This window comes from Hibiscus syriacus, unplaced genomic scaffold, assembly GCF_006381635.1.
Source record: "Hibiscus syriacus cultivar Baekdansim isolate YM2019G1 unplaced genomic scaffold, ASM638163v2 tig00110213_pilon, whole genome shotgun sequence".
NCBI classification, from domain to species: Eukaryota; Viridiplantae; Streptophyta; class Magnoliopsida; order Malvales; family Malvaceae; genus Hibiscus; species Hibiscus syriacus.
In genome coordinates, this window is record NW_024062630.1 from 1,468,483 (window position 1) to 1,489,162 (window position 20,680).

At 34.4% G+C, this 20,680-nt stretch overlaps 2 protein-coding genes and 2 pseudogenes across 2 annotated transcripts; 2 read left to right on the plus strand and 2 right to left on the minus strand.

The window, feature by feature from the left end:
* Positions 1-351: 351 nt before the first annotated feature.
* LOC120113873 lies at positions 352-7,343 on the plus strand (annotated as a pseudogene).
* LOC120113877 (gibberellin-regulated protein 9-like) lies at positions 4,041-4,704 on the plus strand. The gene is made up of 4 exons (XM_039134933.1): positions 4,041-4,098; positions 4,176-4,226; positions 4,306-4,366; positions 4,441-4,704. The coding sequence occupies exons 1-4, from the start codon at positions 4,054-4,056 to the stop codon at positions 4,620-4,622; spliced, it is 339 nt and encodes a 112-aa protein (XP_038990864.1). The 5' UTR covers positions 4,041-4,053; the 3' UTR covers positions 4,623-4,704.
* Positions 7,344-10,171: 2,828 nt separating the features above from the next.
* Positions 10,172-11,602, minus strand: LOC120113687 (vegetative cell wall protein gp1-like). The gene is made up of 2 exons (XM_039134756.1): positions 11,417-11,602; positions 10,172-11,295 (listed from the first exon to the last, which is right to left on the minus strand). Exons 1-2 carry the CDS (start codon positions 11,577-11,579, stop codon positions 10,172-10,174), a joined length of 1,287 nt encoding a protein of 428 aa, XP_038990687.1. The 5' UTR covers positions 11,580-11,602.
* A 436-nt stretch (positions 11,603-12,038) lies between these two features.
* LOC120113878 lies at positions 12,039-17,230 on the minus strand (annotated as a pseudogene).
* Positions 17,231-20,680: the final 3,450 nt, after the last annotated feature.

Genomic DNA, 20,680 nt, shown 5'->3' on the forward strand with positions numbered 1-20,680 from the left:
ACACTTTAGGTTCATATTTGTACAATATTTTTTTTATAATAAATACCAAATACATAAATAAAAAAGATTCTGTTAAAGGAAAATACAGTTGGAAGATATATTATTAATGGGGACAAGGAAGAGGAAAATGAAAAAAAAAAAATCAAATGTTAAGCCACACGAGAACCGACAATGGAGCCGATCTAGTCGAACCCCACCATACAGTCGGCGGGATATCCAACAAACTCTTTAATTAATTTCTCCATTAATTAAACATTCTTTTGTCCTTCAATTCTCGTTTTTACTTATCTTTTCTACTTCTAACGTTTTCATTCATTTTTCTCTCTTCGTTTTCCTTATTAAACTTTTCCTTCATTTAATTCCGGTAGAAAAAAAGGGTTGTTTGAAATTTAGGGTTTGAAAAAGAGAAAAGAATGAGGGAGATTATCAGCTTTCATATTGGTCAAGCTGGGATTCAGGTTGGAAATTCTTGTTGGGAACTTTATTGTCTTGAACATGGAATTTAACCTGATGGGATGATGCCTAGGTGAGTATTTTATATGTACATGTTGCTGGAAAAAGAGTGAATTTCATTGATGGATTTAATATTTAAATTAAATTCATATCTCTTTTAAATTAATTCAACTTGTTCTTTTGCATGTATCATCATCATCGTTTATGTGTTGATTGAAACTAGTTGTTATCTTTATTAGTATTTGTATCATGGAAGCAGGATATTTGATTTGAATTGAAGTGAATGGTATAGAACTTGTATTGAAAATATTATAATTTTCCATTTCATTTCATTTTCAATTTTGATGCGGAACAAATTGTTTGTAATGTTTATGGTTGCCTGAAAATCTTATAGGGATAGTGTCATTTGGTTGAATTTTATGTATTGAAATGCAAATGATTTCCTTGAATCTACAATGAATGCTCATGAATCTAAATTGTATAGTATGGTTTGATAGCTGCAATTGCTTGTCAATTGTCGAAAACAGAGATGAACACGGAATGAGTGTCATAAATGTATCACTTTCTTCATTGTATTTCCGTCATTCCATTTTAATGGCAAGATTCATTTGTGTTTGCTTGCAATGACACAAGCGTAGGTTCTTACCACGACGCTTTTAATACCTTCTTTAGTGAGACTGGATCTGGCAAGCATGTGCCAAGAGCTATATTTGTTGATCTAGAGCCCACTGTCATTGATGAAGTTAGAACTGGGACTTATAGACAACTGTTTCATCCTGAGCAACTTATTTCCGGCAAGGAAGATGCTGCTAATAACTTTCCTAGAGGACATTATACGGGCGAGCATCTTTTCGTCTTGCAAATTACAATGATTTTATCAGATCTCTGACCAATGGCTTAAACTTCTTTTTCGGTATCATATGTTGCAGTTGGTAAGGAGATTGTAGATCTTTGCCTCGACGGAGTGAGAAAATTGGCTGACAACTGCACCGGTCTGCAAGGATTTTTGGTATTTAATGCTGTTGGTGGTGGAACTGGTTCAGCTTTGGTCCGTAGATTACGGAAAGAAGTCAAAACTTGGGTTCACTATCTACCCTTCTCCTCAGGTATCGTTGAAGACTTCCGAGTTTCATTATGCAATGAAACTATTATGTTCACAGTTCTCGGGCAACTTTTTATCCCGTTGTGCAGGTTTCTACGGCAGTTGTGGAACCTTACAATAGCGTGCTCTCGTCTCATTCTCTCCTTGAACACACAGATGTTTCTGTGCTTCTTGACAATGAAGCTATATATGATATATGCAGGAGATCCTTGGACATTGAAAGGCCAACTTATACCAACTTGAACCGCTTGATATCTCAAATTATCTCTTCTTTGACCACTTCATTGAGGTTTGATGGTGCCATAAATGTGGACATTACGGAGTTTCAGACTAATCTTGTGCCGTATCCTCGTATCCATTTCATGCTTTCATCATGTGCCCCAGTTATCTCTGCTGCAAAGGCTTACCATGAGCAGATGTCAGTTCCTGAGATTACAGGCGTCATCTTTGAACCCGCAAGCATGATGGCGAAATGCGACCCGAGACATGGGAAGTACAAGGCATGCTGTCTAATGTACCGTGGGGATGTTGTACCGAAGGATGTCAATGGTGCTGTTGCTACCATCAAAACTAAACGGGCAGTTCAGTTTGTAGACTGGTTAGTATCCATCTCTTACGTACAGGTCCAAAAATTACATATTAACAATTTGATTATCACTATTAGGTATAATTTTCCAAGGAGGATGTTTTGCCTTGAGTTTTGTTATTCAAATGATTGTGATGCGTCTTGTCTCTTAGGTGTCCTACTGGTTTTAAGTGTGACATCAACTATCAGCCTCCGACGGTGGTACCAGGGGGTGATCTTGCTCCAGTAAAACGAGCAGTGTGTATGATCAGCAATAACACCGCTGTGGCCGAGGTTTTCTCTAGAATCGACCACAAGTTCGATCTCATGTATGCCAAGAGAGCATTCGTTCACTGGTATGTAGGTGAAGGAATGGAGGAAGGTGAATTCTCGGAAGCCCGTGAAGATCTTGCTGCTCTAGAGAAAGACTATGAGGAAGTTGGGGTAGAAGGCGTTGAAGACGAAGAGGAACCAGAAGATTACTTGATCGCTTGTCGATGTACTTCATCTATTAGAAGAACACATAATTTCTTACCATTAGAACCGTAGGTAAAAACCCCAAAAAATTAGCAGAAAGGTGAGTATAATGCTGGAAGATCCCACAAGTTCGCAGCAGAATCATCGACGGTCTCCATATATTCTTGAACTCCATGCATTGCATAAAGGGGAGCTGAAATCTGCCTTTAAACTTTCATTCTTTGGAACTCTGTTAGCCCAGAACCCATGATTTCTTGAGTGTAAAGAAACCTGTCGAACCCTAATTCAGAAGAGGGACAAGTAAAATCAGTATCAAATCCCAATTCCCTTCTGCATTTGCTCATATCAGGCCTATATGCACCGTCAAACAAAATACGGTGAAGATGGTACATCTGGAAAAACAACAATTTATAACAGTTATAAAATCTATCATGGAATAATTTATAACATAATTATAATATTTTTAAAATTTGATGATTAATATAAAATGTTGACGAATGATGTAATTAATTTTTGGGTAAACTACATATTTAATACCTAAACTTATTTTGTTTTAGTACCTAACTTTTCATTTGTTTCAAAATCATACGTAACGTTTATTTTTTATTTTATTTTAGTACCTCGCCCTTATAAACTTAACAAAATTCCCTTTTTTATGCATAATTTATATGATTCACCACTTAACTATCTTTTCACTCCTATATTGGTCACTAAAGTTTAAAATATTTTGATTTAATTACTCAACTTTTAAATTGTTCATATTTTAATCACTATAATTTATTTTATTAATAATTTTTGTGACATGAGATTTATTATCATCATTATTAATTTATTAATATATAATTGAAAGTTAGAGTAATTAAATTATGAGTAATTTAAAATTTAAGTAATTAAATTAAAAAAAAATTAAACTTCAATGACTAAAATAGGAGCGAGAAGATAGTTGAGTGATGAATAATGTAATTTTTCCATTAAAAAGTATCATGTTGTAAACAAAAAGTAAATTTTAGCTATGATTTTAAGATAAATAAAAGTAAATTCGAAAGTTTAGATACTAAACTTATAGTTTACCCTTAATTTTTTAGTTATCTTAAAAGTAAATTCGAAAAGAAAACGGCTTCAACTTGAGCTGAGCTTCCGTTGCATGGCTGCTTAACAAATTAATATGACCAATAAAAGAAAATAAAATCACGTGAAGAGCACGAGCACAGCAGGGCAGGGCAGCGAAAAGGCATACATGATATAGAACCTACGCACAGTAATAAAAAAGCAGGAACCAACTTCCAAAAGCAGCAGTGCAAACATGTTCCCGCTTCACCCAATTCAATGCCTGTGATTTCCCAGTCATCTTTACACGTGAAAAAGCAACAAAAGCTCTTTAATATAATACCAATAAATCTTCTGTCTCCATTTCACCAATAACCTTATCATTTTATCCAACCATTTCAAATACAAAATGAAGCTCTTCTTCTTCCTTCTTCTACTTGCCATCCTTATACAGGTAAACTTCACCGATAATAATGGTTTTCCATTGCAAATTTTCCATCTGAATCTATCTATTAATTTCTTCTATGTCAGGCTTTGGTGCACGCTTCTGCATTTAGCAGCAATGCGAACTCTGTGACAAATGTGAGCCTTGTGTATTTGTTTTCATACGTTTTTCTTATATTTATAAGCATGAATATATACCCATTCTGTTGTAATTCAGATGAATGAAGCAAGTGTCATGGTGGGTCTCAACAAAAAGTATCACTATCACAAGAGAATCAGTAAGTGTTTTATTGTTTACAATGTAACTAAACCCTTAGTTATTGATTAGAACAGTTCAAAATGAAATGTGCAGATTGCAAATATGCATGCTCCAGGCGGTGCAGGAAGGCATCGAGAAAGAATGTTTGTTACAGAGCATGCGGGACGTGCTGTAAGAGATGCCACTGCGTTCCTCCGGGGACTTACGGCCACAAGAGTGCATGTCCTTGCTATGCTAAACTCAGAACCCATGGCAATCAGCTCAAGTGCCCTTAATTTCTATTCACTTATTTTTAATATATATATATATATATCTCGTTTGTAATTAAGGGGATATTGTACTCCCAATACTACCTTTTGAACTTGTTAATTTGTCATGCCTTTCACGTTCATCCTTTGGATGAACAGATTCATGCTTGCTTTTGCTTTATAAATAGATTAATTTAATATTTGTGTAGTGTTTCAGTTGCTTTTGCTTTATTATTGTTATTATTAAAAAACTTTTATGTCTAATTTCTTTCTTTTGGTATTTAAACTTTTATTTTTGTCAAATTAACATACATGCGATTAAAAAGTAACGACGTTGTTAAGTTGATATTAGTTAATTTATCTTTTTCTGTCGCATAAATTTAAAAAAAATCAAAATAATTATTTTACCCTTATTGAAATACTGATTTTACCTATATTTATAATATTTTTAAATTTTTTTATGGCGTGACAGAAAATGAAAAAAAATAGTTAGTATCAGTATTTGGGTTAATTGAGGGTTAAAATGATTAAATGAACAAAGTTAGATGGTCAAAAAGGGTGTTATGCCAAAATTAAACCAATACCTCAACGGCATGCCAAGTTATATATAGCTTAAAAATGAAAAAAACAAAGTGATCTTCTCCTTTATTTTTCAATATGAATCGATGTGGACACCTCAAAATTTAACCTGCAATTTTTTTTAAAAAAAAAGAAGAGTCCATACCTTTCAAACATGGTGAAAGCCTCTGCATACATCAACAAAGATATTCCATATAAACATGTTCAAAGGTCTTTATAAACAGGTTAATTGCCTTCTATTTCTGAAAACAACTAAAGAAATTGAATCAAAATATGACAACAGCTCTGAATAATACGCATTTTCCATTTAATTTCTCATGATTTTGACAGCATTTAATGCACATACGCATACATATGGTTAATGATTGTAGTTTGAATCTCCATCGCTTAAGCTCGTCTTTGCTTCCATGGCGAAGTCCTCTTCTTCCTTGTGCCACCTAATATCCCAGCATCGTTGCTCAACATCTTTTGGGGGCACTTTCTTTTTCCTACCTTTAAGTTTAGCAATTTCCACTGTTGTTCTTATTTTTCTCTACAAGTTTAGCAATTTCCACTGTACTCTACACAACATCAAAAGTTTTCACCAATAATGAAAACAATCTTTACCAAGAATCTTCCACCATTTCTTCTTTAATCCAACAAATGATCCCTTTTTCATTTGAAAATGCAGCCGATGAATTGTTCTTTTCACCCAGATCTTCTCCTCCGTCCAAAGGGAACCAGTGGTCTACGGGGAACCTTTTTGGCTTATATGGTAAGTAGGGGTGCAAATAAACCGAGTTTGAACGAATAAATTTGGTGTTTGTTTGTTTACTTTTGAAGTTGTTCATATTCAGTTTATGTTTGTTTAAATTTTCAATTTCATACTTGTGTACGTTTATTTATTTACGAAGATGTTTATGTTCGTTTGTTTAGCATTCGTGCATGTTCGTTTAACATTCGTATTTGTGTACGTTTAATTATTTCTAAAGGGGTTCATGTTCGTTTGTTTAGCATTTACGCATGTTCGTTTAACATTCAAGAACATGTTCATTTAAGGAGCTTAGAGTTGATTTAGTTTTGCCCTTTTATTTGCAAAGTAAAAAAAATGGTAAAATTAAGTCATTAGTCGTAAGTTCCTTAAGCTTCACAATTTGAATCCCAAAGTTTAGCTTAAGTTAAATTTAATTCAGGTCTTTACCAATATTTAAAATAAAAAAAAGGAAAAGGAGAACCAAATAAACGAGCCAGTAAATGAAACGAACATACATATATTTGTGTTCGTTCATTTATTAAATAAACACAAAAATTTTATTCATATTCGTTTATTTTATACAAACAATGGATGAACACAATGACAGAAGTAAGATTTGTCATCCGAATTTCTTTATTTTTGTAGTTAATTTTATTGAGGGTGTCTACTTGAAATTTTATTTGTGTCTATCCTATATAAAAAAATATACAATATTAATATAGATGTGTCCATTTTAAAAAGTATTTCTAAATCCACCACTGAATGAACAATTATCTGAATGCTAAAACCCTAACTGTAAGTCAAGTTGTTATGAGAAATGCTAGTTTTTATGGTTCTATTCTTATGATACATCTCTTGGATTTGGCGTTTCAGGAAACTATGCAAATCACACAGAGGTATACCATGACGAAGATTTGTTTCAAGAAGATTACAAGGAAATGAATAGGAGCATGAAGATATATATTTATCCACATGACAAAGATGATCCCTATGCTAATATATTATTGCCAGCGGATTACGATCCCAAGGGCCATTACGCCAGCGAACTATACTTCAAAAAAGTAATCGCCGGCAGCCATTTCATCACCCAGAACCCAAGCGAAGCAGACCTTTTCTTTATGCCATTCTCCATCGTCGAAATGAGGCATGACCCGAGGATCGGTCCTGAAGGGATGCGGAGTTTCATCAAACAGTACATCTACAATATTAGCCAAACGTATCCTTACTGGAATCGAACCGATGGGGCTGATCATTTCTACGTTGCCTGCCATTCCATTGGCCGTTTCGCCATGGATGAAGTGTTTGAAGCTAAATTCAATGTGATTCAAGTCGTTTGTTCTTCGTCGTATTTTGTTGCCGGATATGTTCCTCACAAGGATGCTTCGATGCCGCAAATTTGGCCTCGACAGGGAAACCCTCCGGACGTTGCTTCATTAAAAAGGTTCATTTAATCAAAAGTTCTAAAAAAACTAAACATACTATTATTTACACCTGAATATGAGTAACATGATTATTTATTTCTGTTGAAATTGTAGAAAGCAGCTAGCGTTTTTTGCCGGGACAATCAACTCACCCGCACGAGTAGCTCTTCTCAAAGTTTGGGGAAACGACACCGCCATCTTCGCCCACTTTGGTCGGCTCGGAACACCTGATGACGAGCAACTGCTCGACGCAAAGTTCTGCCTCCACGTCAAAGGCTTCGAAGTGAACACCGCTCGTGTTGCAGATGCGATATATTACGGCTGTGTTCCGGTGATTCTGGCCAATCATTACGATCTCCCATTCACGGACACATTAAATTGGGAAGCTTCTCGGTTGTGGTTCATTACTTAGACATCCCAGTTTTGAAGAACATACTTCAAAGGATTAGCTTAGGGGTATTCAATATTACAAAGTAATACTTTGAAGGTTCGTAAACATTTCCAGTGGAATGATCCGCCGTTGGATTACGATGCGTTTTACATGACCATGTATGAGTTATGGCTCCGCCGGAGTTCCGTCAAGGTCCAACTAAGTTCTTCCGTTGAATGAAATGTCGAATCTAAGGCTTTGAGGTTGCTGTTTACCTATTTATGTGGCGGAATTAAAGTTAAGTGTCCGATATTAATATGTGTTTAATTTGAATATTTCCAAAATAAAATTCTATTTCTCTAATCACTCGTATCATAATATTTGTCCCTTTAATTATATGATCGTCTTCTTTTCTATCTATGACTATCGGTCAATGCACGAACTAATTGATTAAAAAGAAGCACCAAACTTAGTTTTATAACCAATTTTTTTTCTAGAATGAAATAGATCCCGCAGGAACCACGTCGAGGATGATGTAAAAGCAACATTGGGAATGAACAACTCCAAGAATGATTCTATTCTTAGAGGAAACCCCTAAGAAACAATCTATACTCAACAATTATTTCATTCCTCTGTATAAACTTAAGAAACCCCTTCCCTATTTGCAATAACAACTCCATCTGGTGAAGAAAAAGAAAAAGCAGCCATGGGAACACTCACGGAAGGTTATCTCGAGCCCTGTTGCCGCTGGAAGAGAGGAAAAGATTATGATACGATTCATATCGAGCTTGATGGTATTGTATTTTACTCCTCTCTTTGAGAAAATTTTCAAATATCTAATGATTTTCATCTATGGTTCTTAGGTTTCAAAATCAAAGATTTGAAAGCCATCCTTAAACACGTTGTTGAAGAACACAGATATGAAATACCAATCACCGCGGAATCTCCCAGACGTCTGAAGTGGAGAATCGAAATCCCAGACGATTATTACAATTTAGAGCAGATTCGTGCTTTGTCTTCGAATGGGAATCTCAACCTAGAATTGCCCAAGAAAGGTAATAAATTAGAGATTTCGATGCCGAGATTGGAAATTAAAAGGACTTTACAAGAATCAACCGAAGATTTGAAAAACAAAATTATTTCTACCGCCGAATATTCATGTTCAAAGGGGAATATCGCAGCGGTCGGCTTAGGGTTGATGGCTGTTGGGTTGTTTGCATATAAATATTTACAGAACGTTACGGTTTCTGAGAAGTAAATCATTGTTCCAATGTAAATCTTAATTAACCTGGAAATCTATTGTAATCTCACAGTGTTTATAAGGTTCGCTTGAGTACAAATCAAAGGATAAAACGAGAAAATCCATGCCAACTTTTCTTTGTTAAACCATGTCTTGTATTATGTAGGTATAAGTTGTGATATTTTGATTTAGTTAATTTTAATTAATCTACTTTTTGAATTTTTAAATTTTAACTTTTATCCGAACAATGCACATATGGATGGGTATAAGTGGGATCAGATCGAACTTTTGATTGTTTCATATCCGATTTTAAAATTTAAAATTATCCTTGACTCGATATGAAATAAATAAATAAATAATTTTAATTGTTAAAAATAGTTTTACCATGCCTAAATACACATATATTATGATTAGATAATATGAATTTAAATGATCAAATTGAAAAATAAGAACTAAATCGACAAAGAACACATAATGTAAGAACTAATGATAAATCTTAATTAAACAAACTCAAGCGAATTAAGATTGGAAGTGCAAATATTGAGAAGTTCAAATTCCAAAACAAATTGTATTAGAATATAATAATTATTCCATAATTTCTTTTGTTATTATTTTTCTTTCTATTCTTTTAACAATTACTTTTTTTTTTTAAATTTCTTTCTATTTTTTTGACGTTTGAACATCTTATTACAAATCTCAATTGTGGTAAAGTAGAAAATGAAGAAACATACTGTATATTATGATTTCATATTGATTAGATGGTGAAAATGATAGATCGAATACATACTCTTTCAAGTTTTGTGTTGAGTTCTTCAAGTTTTATAGAGATTTTAAAAAAATCTAAACTGATTGTGTAATAACGGACGATAAGAAAAATTCGTCAACGTGTTGAGTGATGGAGAAAACACTAAAGTGATATATATGAAAATTTTAAAGTTAATATAATATTAGTGTAATGAATTAATAGAGTAACAGAAAATAATAAGAAGAATTGGTCAATATCTTTTATGATTTTTTCCCTTCAAATTTTCATAACTTTATTAAAAAAACAGAAAATATCAAATTTCCAATGATGTTTTTATTTATTAATTATAAATCAAACTTACATGCGTATAAAATAATTACTATCATCAAATAATAAATGTTTGAGACACTCAAAATTATTACAATGAACTCTTCCCATCTGTCATTAAAGCATTCTCCAATGGCATGACTTCAAACTGATTAATCAAATCATATGTATGGATAGGGAGATGGGGTCGGTGCCCAAGGTTCAGCTGGTGTTGCTGGCACCGAAGGTGTAACTGGTGCCCAAGGTGCAGGAGTTGGAGCCCAAGGTTCGGTTGGTGGTGCAGGAGTTAGAGCCCAAGGTCCGGTTGGTGTTGCAGGTACCGAAGGTGTCCATGGTGCAGGAGTTGGAGCCCAAGGTTCGGTTGGTGTTGCAGGTACCGAAGGTGTCCATGGTGCAGGAGTTGGAGCCCAAGGTTCAGTTGGCTTTACTGGTACTGAAGGTGTCCATGGTGCAGGAGTTGGAGCCCAAGGTTCGGTAGGTGTTGCAGGTATCGAAGGTGTCCACGGTGCAGGCGCCGGAGCCCAAGGTTCGGTTGGTGTTGCAGGTACCGAAGGTGTCCATGGTGCAGGCGCCGGAGCCCAAGGTTCGGTTGGTGTTGCAGGTACCGAAGGTGTCCATGGTGCAGGAGTTGGAGCCCAAGGTTCGGTTGGCTTTACTGGTACTGAAGGTGTCCATGGTGCAGGAGTTGGAGCCCAAGGTTCGGTTGCTGTTGCAGGTATCGAAGGTGTCCATGGTGCAGGGGCTGGAGTCCAAGGTTCGGTTGGTGTTGCAGGTATCGAAGGTGTCCATGGTGCAGGCGCGGGAGTCCAAGGTTCAACTGGTGATCTCGGTGTAACTGGTTCCCACGATATAGGAGTTGGAGCCCAAGGTTCAGTTGGTGTTGCAGGTACTGTCCATGGTGCAGCAACCGGAGCCCAAGGTTCTATCGGTGATGATGGAACTGGAGGTGTAGCAGGCACAGAAGGTATAACTGGTAGCACCCATGGTGCAGGTGCAGGAACAGGAGACCAAGATTGAATTGGTGTTGTTGGCACTGAAGGTGCACTTGGAGCCTCGGCTGGTGGTGCCAAGCCATATGGATATTGGACAAAGATTGCAAGCTTTTGGCCATAACTGGAACAATGGTTAGCAACACCGCAGATGTACCACTTCCTTCCCGGAGTCTTAATAACAATCGTGTCGTTCCCAGAAGTGAGAGCTACATTTCCAGGCGGAATATCACAATTCTTGAAGGCAGTACCGTTTACTTTAAACACATTATGATATCCTTCAGGGTATCGAAATACTGCAAAATTTTGATTAAAAAAATTATCTGATAATGTTATAAACTATACATTCAACAAAAATCATATGTATACTGTAAACCATCGTGGAACTTAAAAAAACTTCATAGTCTCGACATATACCTAACTTATCGCCAAGATGAAATACTTTATCCTTCGCCCAAGCTTGGTAATCGAAATTGATCGTCCATCCTTTGTCATCCCCGACAATATACTCTGTTGCGACGGCCATTGCAGGAAGAAACACGGCAACAAAGGCAAGCATGAAAAGCCTTTTAGAAGCCATTGATGGAAGCTCAATAAACTCTATTGTTTCTAATGTTTTTTTTACTTGTATCTGGTTTCGCTTAGTACGTATTTATAGTTGAATGATTCATTAGGCATTGCAATTTCGAGGAGATGGGTTTGAGATGGTAAGAGGCCGGCCAGAATCGGCATACGAACATTGGGTTATTCGTAGGGGTGCCAAATAAGCATGTTTCGTAACAAAGTAAGAAATATTAGATTATTTTTGTTTCTTTCCTTTAACGAGATACTTCAACATGTCGTAAAATTGAACAGAAAAGTTCAAATTGTTAGCCTGCAATGTTTTATGATTTTATTAACGAAAGAGATCTTTTGATTTTCCTAAGGTCGGACGGTCGGACATACTAGTTCGCGTACATTAGACACAAATAATGAATGCAAATAATTCAGAGAAAAATATGAATCCGAACAAAAACGCACAGATGTATAATCTCTCCCCCTAACCTTGAAACTTTTTGATGAGGCATAGTTCATTAATGAGTAAGCTGTGAGAACGAACAAGTCGATAGCAGTTTTAAGACTAAAAAGAAAGCCCTAAATAACATAAGGGAGTTCTCATGTGAGTTCCATTGTTTTTAACATACATAAATATGTCAAAAGTCACTGGTTTGGTTCAGATCCAACCTTTACGGCAACCCAATCATCGTCACTCATTGGCAGAGCAGTGCTACCAGCAGAAACTTCATGTTCGGCACGTGTGGATGAACTACGACCCTGTTGCAGGATAATGTATCCATTTCAATAGGCTGTATTGAGTCCTCAACTGAATTCGTAGTAGCCAAGTGGTTAGACAGAATATTAGAATAGAGAGGTTATCCTCCGGCTGAGGATGTTCGGACAGGATAGGTGAGGATGACCGGACAGGATCAATAAATGTTACATTAACTGCAATAAATTCACATGAAAATTATGAGGAACATGGCTGTAAGAAAATACATCTCAGAAGCTAACATTCAGACAGCTTGCAAACAATTTGACTACCAAAGATGTAGAGATGCACTCTAGTTAAATGAGGCGTACTTTTCGTGGGAATATATCCATGCGAGGAAACAGAATCTCCATGATGCACTGCAGCATGTTACTCAGGTTTAAGTGTATCGAATACGAGTATATATGTGTTTGACACAGATAAATTCAATTTGGAGGATCACATCCAAGGAGACTTGTCAATTGGGCGGGTCGGGTTAGTTTTGGGGTGAGTCAGGTTGGTTTTCATCGGTTCAATCTAGATTGGATCATTTCGGGTCACAAAATTTTTGGGTCAATTCAGATCAAGTCAAATTCGGGTTTCACATAATTTTGAGTTCAGGTTGTTGCAGGTTTTGGTAGCTTTGTTCAAGTCATTTCAGGTTCAGATTGTTTCGGGTCCAGGTCAATTCGAGTTCAGGTTGATAGGGTAGGATTAGCCAATATCCAAGCCAACTAACTATTCACCTTTTGCAAACACAAACTTCCTGAAAAGATAAATCCTTACCAAGGAGGCAAATAAAAAATAATTTTGCATGCAATTTCAGGAACATGTCAACTGTATACTTCAAATTGAAATTCAATATTAAATGATAGAAGTTTCCATAGTAAAAAGTCACCTCGATCCTCCTGCAGATCAGCCCCTGAAGTTGAGCTAGAATTGAGCAATGTACCGGCTCCGGATCCAATATTTTGTTGGGTAACAGCATTGACATTTGTTGGCAAGTGAGAAGCTGAGACCATATGCACTTCTGGTTCATGGTAGACCGGAGTAATATCCATAGAACACCTATTTGACTTGCCTGAAAATGATGCAAAGTGTTAAGGCCTCTATATTTACTCATGGATGGAGGGGAATTTTCAAAAGCTGATCAAACGCATCGCTAACATACAGGGACCATAGATGAACCGCTGACATAAATTCACAAAGATGACACGACTACAAATCTCATAAAACTCTTTTGGTCCAAGCACAGGAAACACCTAGAATTCAGAAACTTGTTAACCATGCTCCAATTTAGACTTCATATCTCATATCAGTCCCGGAAAATTCCTCCAGTGTTATAGATGTAAGGTTCATTTTGTTACTTGTAAGCACATGATACACTTAGATCACCTTTCTCTAACACCAATACAATAAAATTGAGAATTGCATGCCATTTCACTCAAAATTTTATGCCCCTTGGTTAAACAGGTCAAACAAATTGTATTTGCAGAGAGAGAGGAAGACATGAAAAGGATTGACAACAGGATAGTGAAAAAGGGATCTTTCTTTTTCCTGTTTTTGTTTTTTGGAAAAAGGAAACCGGAAATGAGGGATTTTAGAGAACACACCCTCTTTTAACTTTGTGTATGCAACTTTCGCTGCCGAAAACTCAGCCTGCTTCTTGGTTTTTACTTCCTGCCCGGTAAAAGCCTCTCCCTTTACCTGCACAACGGAAACAAACATCGATGCATGGGCTTCACCGGATCTTGTTGTAGTGTAAACTGGCAGAAGGCAACCTTCCTTCTGCATTAATTCTTGCAACAGGTTCTTGTATAAGCTAGAGTCTTCCTGAGGAAAAACGAAAACATAGAAAGGACAAAAACTCAAGCCCTAGAGATTTGCAACAACCGAATGTTTTCACAAATATCATAAACGATAGTAACACAACAAAGACAAAAACGAATCAGTAACCTGGACCTCTTCAATGGTATCTGGTGCCAAAGACAATAATGCAATTCTTGCAGCTGCATGTTCGGCTTCCTTTATTGTTGGAAAGAACTCCAAACTCTCATAGGTTTTTACATCGATAGTGACCTTGCACCTGAAGCGACTTGCATGAGGCGGACCCTCCGACTCACAATAATACACAGGTCGGCTGAGATTTGTCTTTTGAGCATAATTTTGCAATACATTCTTGTAAAAATGTTGCATATCTGTAACCCATCAATTCCATATCAGAAAAAGTGCTAAATGAGCTTTTCCTTGTAAACAAGGGGTTAAGGAAACAGTTTGCAGAAGCATGAAACTAACAAGTAAACAAAAATGAAAATCAAAACGCAAACAAATATTAGTTCATCAAGACTCCAAATATGGAAAACAATCTATATATTGACCATAAGCAATATGTTGAATGCCATGCAACCCAGATCTAACAGCCTCTTTAATGTTCCATGGATGCTACCATTCTAATCTGCCAGTCTTTTTGCTTTCTTTTAACTCTTAATTGGCTCCAACGTTCAAGTTAAAGAGTTTTCAAGGAGATAATGCAGGCATTCTAAAGCAGAATAGCAGACTTTAATCAACCCAATCAACCTAGAGCTAAAATGTCTTTGAGGAAGCTTGTGCTCAGTTCAATGTATTGATACCATGCACGAGCTGGGAAAATTAAGCCCTTTTCAATTGATAAGGGTCAAAGCTAATCATGAAGACAACATCAAGCTAATATAAGCATGGAATGTACGGTACAATATTTTATAAAAACTGGGGAGAAAAGAAGATCTAGATTAAGAAAAAGCATAATTTGAGCACTGACTGAGGTTATGAATTCTACTTCACATGTAAGAGAAGTGCACAAGGCTTCTAATAGGAACACATACCACATATAATTATCTTTTATGCCAATAATTAGACAAACAAGCTATCCAGTTTGTCTTTTGGTTCAAGTAGGAAATATATGAGTACAAAACTAGTTTTCAGACCTTTAAATTTTTCATTATTGTTGGAAATGGAAGCAGGTTCCCTGACATGAGAACCTCGATCTGCTTCTAGTTGCAGTACCCTTCTGTTAGCAATATCACCATCAAAATTGTGATTGCATTTGAAGAACCTGCAAGAATCACAGCAACCAAAATGGAAAAATGATTTACTTTTGAAGAACCTGCAATAATCAAGTAACCAAATGGAAAGATACTTTATTTTGTACATATGCATCCTAAATTGATAAGGGAAGGCAAGGAAAAAGCTTGCGAAAAGTTTTAAAAAGTAAAACATGTACTGGTTCTCGAAGACATACAAAAGAATTGAAGAGCTTAAAAATCCCACTGTTTTTTTTATATAAAGAAATCCCACTGTTTTAAACGCAATAAAATTATCAAGACTTTGCCTAAAAGAATAAAAGAAGTTTATTATGAAGGTATATGATAAGGCCATCGAGCTTTGGCTCACTAGAACCACAGTCTAGCATTCAAGGCACCCATTTATATGGGGGGGGGGAAATTGGGGAAAAAGTTGAAACTTATTGTCAATTAGAGACATAGAACAGTTACCCTCTCCTTGATATTTACAATAATGATTCACACCGATTTAAATATGAGATACTGATCTAAGTATGAGATACTACCAAATCTGTAATCTGCAAAACAACCATTTATCTTCACAATTCACTTTCTTTTGCTACAAACAAAAACGAAAACTCAAATCAAAATCCATACAAACATTATAAATATCTATCAAAATGACCTCCATTCAAAAATTATAATGACATAGTTTTCTTTTATACGTATTATGCTCATCTCAAGTAAATAAACAACTGTCAGAGTTCAAATTCCCCAATATCAGGAAATTCAAACTTTCATGTTTCTTTCTTTTTCCCACTTCATTGAAGTTAATAACCCACATAAAGATAACATATTTGGCATGAGTTCTCTGCAAAATTTACAATTTAAATCACCATTGAAATAAAAATGATCAACTTTGTTATTTGATAGCATAGAATATCTAAAAATATAACACTTATTTCATTGTTCAATGAATGCAGTCAGAGCGGGAACTTACCTAATTTAAGAAATAATTCATCAACCTAGGGCAAACAAATAACAAAAAAATGCAACTTCCAAAGTTGTGTAAACTGTCAATTATTAATTAAAATTTCAAAACAAGCTATATTGTATAAAAACAATAAGCTAAGCAAGCCTTGGTTAGGACTAGGTGAGAGATTCATATAATAAAATCTTATCTTCATTTATTTTACACTATTCTCTATCTTACCGGACAACCACTAATTTGAACATCAGATTGTGAACATAGTTATTTGATCCTTATATTGTTTATTTGAGTAAACAAAAATAATCTTTCGGACTTCAACTTACCGAAATCAGAAACTTCGAAATTTTCAAGTTCTTTTCCCCCCACCTCATTGAAATTAAGAACCCACGGAGGGAGACACAATTTTAGCATATGACTGTCTACAAAGCCAACAGTTTACTTCACCCACCAAAGAAAATGATGAAATTCAATTCATTGATAACTTCGCGCAGCTACGCATTTACTCTAAAGGACGTTTAAACATCAAATTAAATATCAACAAAAAACCAAATAAAATAAGAGAAGCTATCATAAAAATGAAAAGAAAACAATAAACGATTGTTAACGGGAAGGGGGGAAAATAAAGGAATTGTAATCTGGGTTTGGGTTTTTGTTAAGTTAAAAGAGGGTACCATGATCAACAAGCGGAGGAGCAGTGAAATGAAGGAAAGCGAGGTGAGCGGCGTTATTTTGGGCTTCTTTAGAAGACTTGGCTGGATTCTGAGACTGAAACGACATGCCGTTCACATCGACGGTAGCTTCGAATCGAGGATTGTGATCTTGGCCTTGCTTTGTAACGTTGTATTCCGGTAACCTCCATGCTTTCTTCTGGCAGAGCTCTTGCAATTTCGACTTGTACATCTTCCCTTCCCTTCTCTCCATTTGGTTTAACGTACAAAAACCAATTTATAAGCTGAAAAATGGAGTTTTGTCTTTTTTAAAATACAGATCAACTTAGAGCTGGAGTTCTGTTTCTTTTCTCCAGATTATTTCATGATTTTGGGTTTGATACATTGACAAACACGTGAGTGTTTTCTGAAATCGGTAAACTACAAATTCATCACTTCAATTTATTCTTACTTTTATTTTGATCACCAAACTTTTAAAAAATTAAATTTTATTATGCAATGCTGAAGATTAATTTTTCCACTCCCCATTATATCTACAACTTTATTATAACATGATATTTTATTTATTAGATTTTGAGCATATTAATTAATATTTTTTTTACTTTTTAATTAAATTAAGTTCTCCATCGATCACTTGATTAGCAATTGGTTTTTATTCATAATCTATCATCTATCGTTTTAAATTAATCATTAATCGAACTCACTTACTAAAATATTAAAGTTCAAATATTTTTATTTAACAAAAGCCGCTTTACATTTAAGTTTTTCCCTCTTTCTTAGCCTCTATAAAGCTTGTAATGCAAATGCAATCTTTGTAGTAAAAAAGAAAATAGATTTTCAATCTAGATGTCTAAGAAATAAAATATATAAAAAACAAATATTGGTTCGTGATTATAGAAAGATATGTTTAGTGAGAAAAATTAAGACTCATCGATCATCGATAATGGCGTTTAATATAAGTTAATTGCAGTGAGTGACAGTTAAATTAAATAAATTGAGAGAAAAAGAGGTTGAAAAAAATAGATTTCATAGGGTAATAAAATAACATATCTATTTATTTAATGATTACATGAACAATTCAAAAGTTATATAATTTTTATGATTTAATGACTAAAACAAGAGTAAAAAAAGATTGAATAATAAAATTGGTAATTTACCTTTTTGGAAAAAGACGTATTTTTTAGTTTTTCTTTCATATATAAATATATATTATTAAAAAAAATAAAAGCAGGAAAATTATTAACAAAAATCCACGTGTTCAATTATTCCGGTCAATTTTCTGTTTCAAATGCATATTTTTAGCAGTTTCAAATGCATATTATATAGGAACAAATCTAAAATATCCATATAACTTGACTTGCTATTTGGTGTAATTATATATTAAGTTTAATTTTGATTAAAATTTACAAATTTTCATATAATATCAATACAATATTATTTTCGGTTTATATTTTATAAATAAAAGTTAAAAGTATATATGTTACACACACAACAATTTATATTATGACTAAATAAATTTTAAAAATTTTATATAATATAATACGAATACTTATCATACTATAAATAGCATCGACCTTAAAATTTTATATAACATTTATACAATATCAAAATTAGACAATAGAAAATATTAAATCATTTAACTTCGGAATTTATTAGGACATAATGCATATTTAAACTACGGAAGTTCAACAAGAGTGATTAAACGAAGTACCCTTATGCGGTGGTTGACTTAGCAAGCTCTTCAAGGCAGATACAATAATTTTTCATATAGATATCATGTTATAATAAAGTTAGAGATATAATCAACAAAGCCACATAAAGCCCAACAAACATATGCTAAAATTGTGTCTCTCTCCGTGGCTACAACCAACTAAGCCACAAAAAACGCAACCAACGCTCACTCATTAGGGGAGAGATACTCCAAGCCCCACATAATTGGGAATTAACCAAATCTACTTGAACAAGATGCTTTCTATTAAATTAGACCCGAACCACCTCAATAATTTGACTCAAAACACCATCAGATAAACAGGAAATAGATTTAAAGATCTTACTATTCCATTCACACCACACAAAGTACAAATTAAGGAGATAAATAGCCTAATTGAACTCTTAATCCCAATCCATAACCTGTCGGTGTTCATTACACAACCTTAGTACTCCTCCCAATACCAACTTAAAGTATGGACAAGAGAAAAATAAATGGTCTTGCGACTGTAGCTTACCACAAAACACACAATGACAATCCACCACAACCCCACACGTACCAACGGGTCTTTTTGTGAAAGCCTTCCTAAGATGGCGAGCCAAGCAATGACAACATGTTGGGTACATGAAGGAAAATCACACCAATCTATGTCAACAAACAACATCACTCCTAATCATGACCTCAGACCAGATCTAGGCAGTGGTAATCAAACTCTAGTCAATCACACCCCCAAACAATAAAAAAAAGCCTCCTCCTTAGCACTGAGCATCCGTCTCAAACACCAACTGAAGTGAGGTTTGGCACTAACTTGCCATAAGTTAGTACCATTCAAAACATACATTTGAATTTATGCGACCCATAGAGAACCCTGATTAATCAAAATATTTCGAATCAAAGAAAACAAACATGCTTTATTCCAAGTACAAAGATCCTTTCCAAGCTACCCTCAGATTTAGGCAAACAAACATGAGATCACTTATTTTTGCACCCGAAGCTGAGGAATCCAAGCCCTTACAAAAGAATCTTAAAAACAAATTTAGGCAAGATTAATTGACCGCTCCACAAATTCACCATATCAACAATAACAGTATAAATAAGCTGCATACAACCAGAACTAAGGTTTAACCCGTACCAATACCCCAACCTGACCTTAATACTTTCAATAAGCGGGTAAAAATCCTACTTAAATTTGTTCATATATATTTTCACCCACAACATAATATTTGATATTTTTCATAACTATATTAAATACACGTTAACATCACATAATAATTATATAAAAGTGTATTAATAAAATAATATTATACTCTCTTATAATTACATAGGTAATAGATTTTTAACTTTTTAGATATATTTAACTAATAATATGTAGCTACATTTTAATTCACCGTATCATTTTTCTGTATAATTATGAATATAAAATTATTAGTTAAAATTATAAAATTATATTAGTATTATAAAAAAATTATCAATAATACTTGGTCATTTTAATAAATTTAGCCCAAAATATTTATATCTTCTATTATTTTGTCTATTACTTTTTTGTTTTAAATTTAACAATCAATTTTTTTAAAACAATCAAATTTAATTCTATAAATTTCAAAATGAGTCAAATTGTTATTTTTTATTTTTGATTAATCTTGGATAAGTGCAAGATAGTTTTTGTTAGAGACAACTCTCAACCTTTTGACATTGAATGCTCATACCCCTAACATACCTGGTGCTCGAATACTTGACCTCAAGGAATAACAACAATTTCTTTATCACCGATATCACTTAGGTTTGTGCCAAATTATTATTTTTTTAAATAAAAATATTAACTAAAAAAATAATTTTTTCTTAATGTTGTAGACATAAAATATCATAATTTTTTTTTGTATATTTCATAGATCTTTTAATATTTTTTAAAATTTTAGATCATTTATTAACATGACATTTAAGATAAATAATTTTATGTTAGCATGAAATACATATAAATTATCATGAAG

Coding starts and splice junctions, on each gene's coding strand:
- LOC120113877 (XM_039134933.1), top strand. CDS start 4,054: ATGAAGCTCTTCTTCTTCCTTCTTCTACTTGCCATCCTTATACAG. Junction 4,099..4,175: donor TACTTGCCATCCTTATACAG/GTAAACTTCACC, acceptor CTTCTATGTCAG/GCTTTGGTGCACGCTTCTGC. Junction 4,367..4,440: donor TCACTATCACAAGAGAATCA/GTAAGTGTTTTA, acceptor TGAAATGTGCAG/ATTGCAAATATGCATGCTCC.
- LOC120113687 (XM_039134756.1), bottom strand. CDS start 11,579: ATGGCTTCTAAAAGGCTTTTCATGCTTGCCTTTGTTGCCGTGTTTCTT. Junction 11,296..11,416: donor TCATCTTGGCGATAAGTTAG/GTATATGTCGAG, acceptor AAAATTTTGCAG/TATTTCGATACCCTGAAGGA.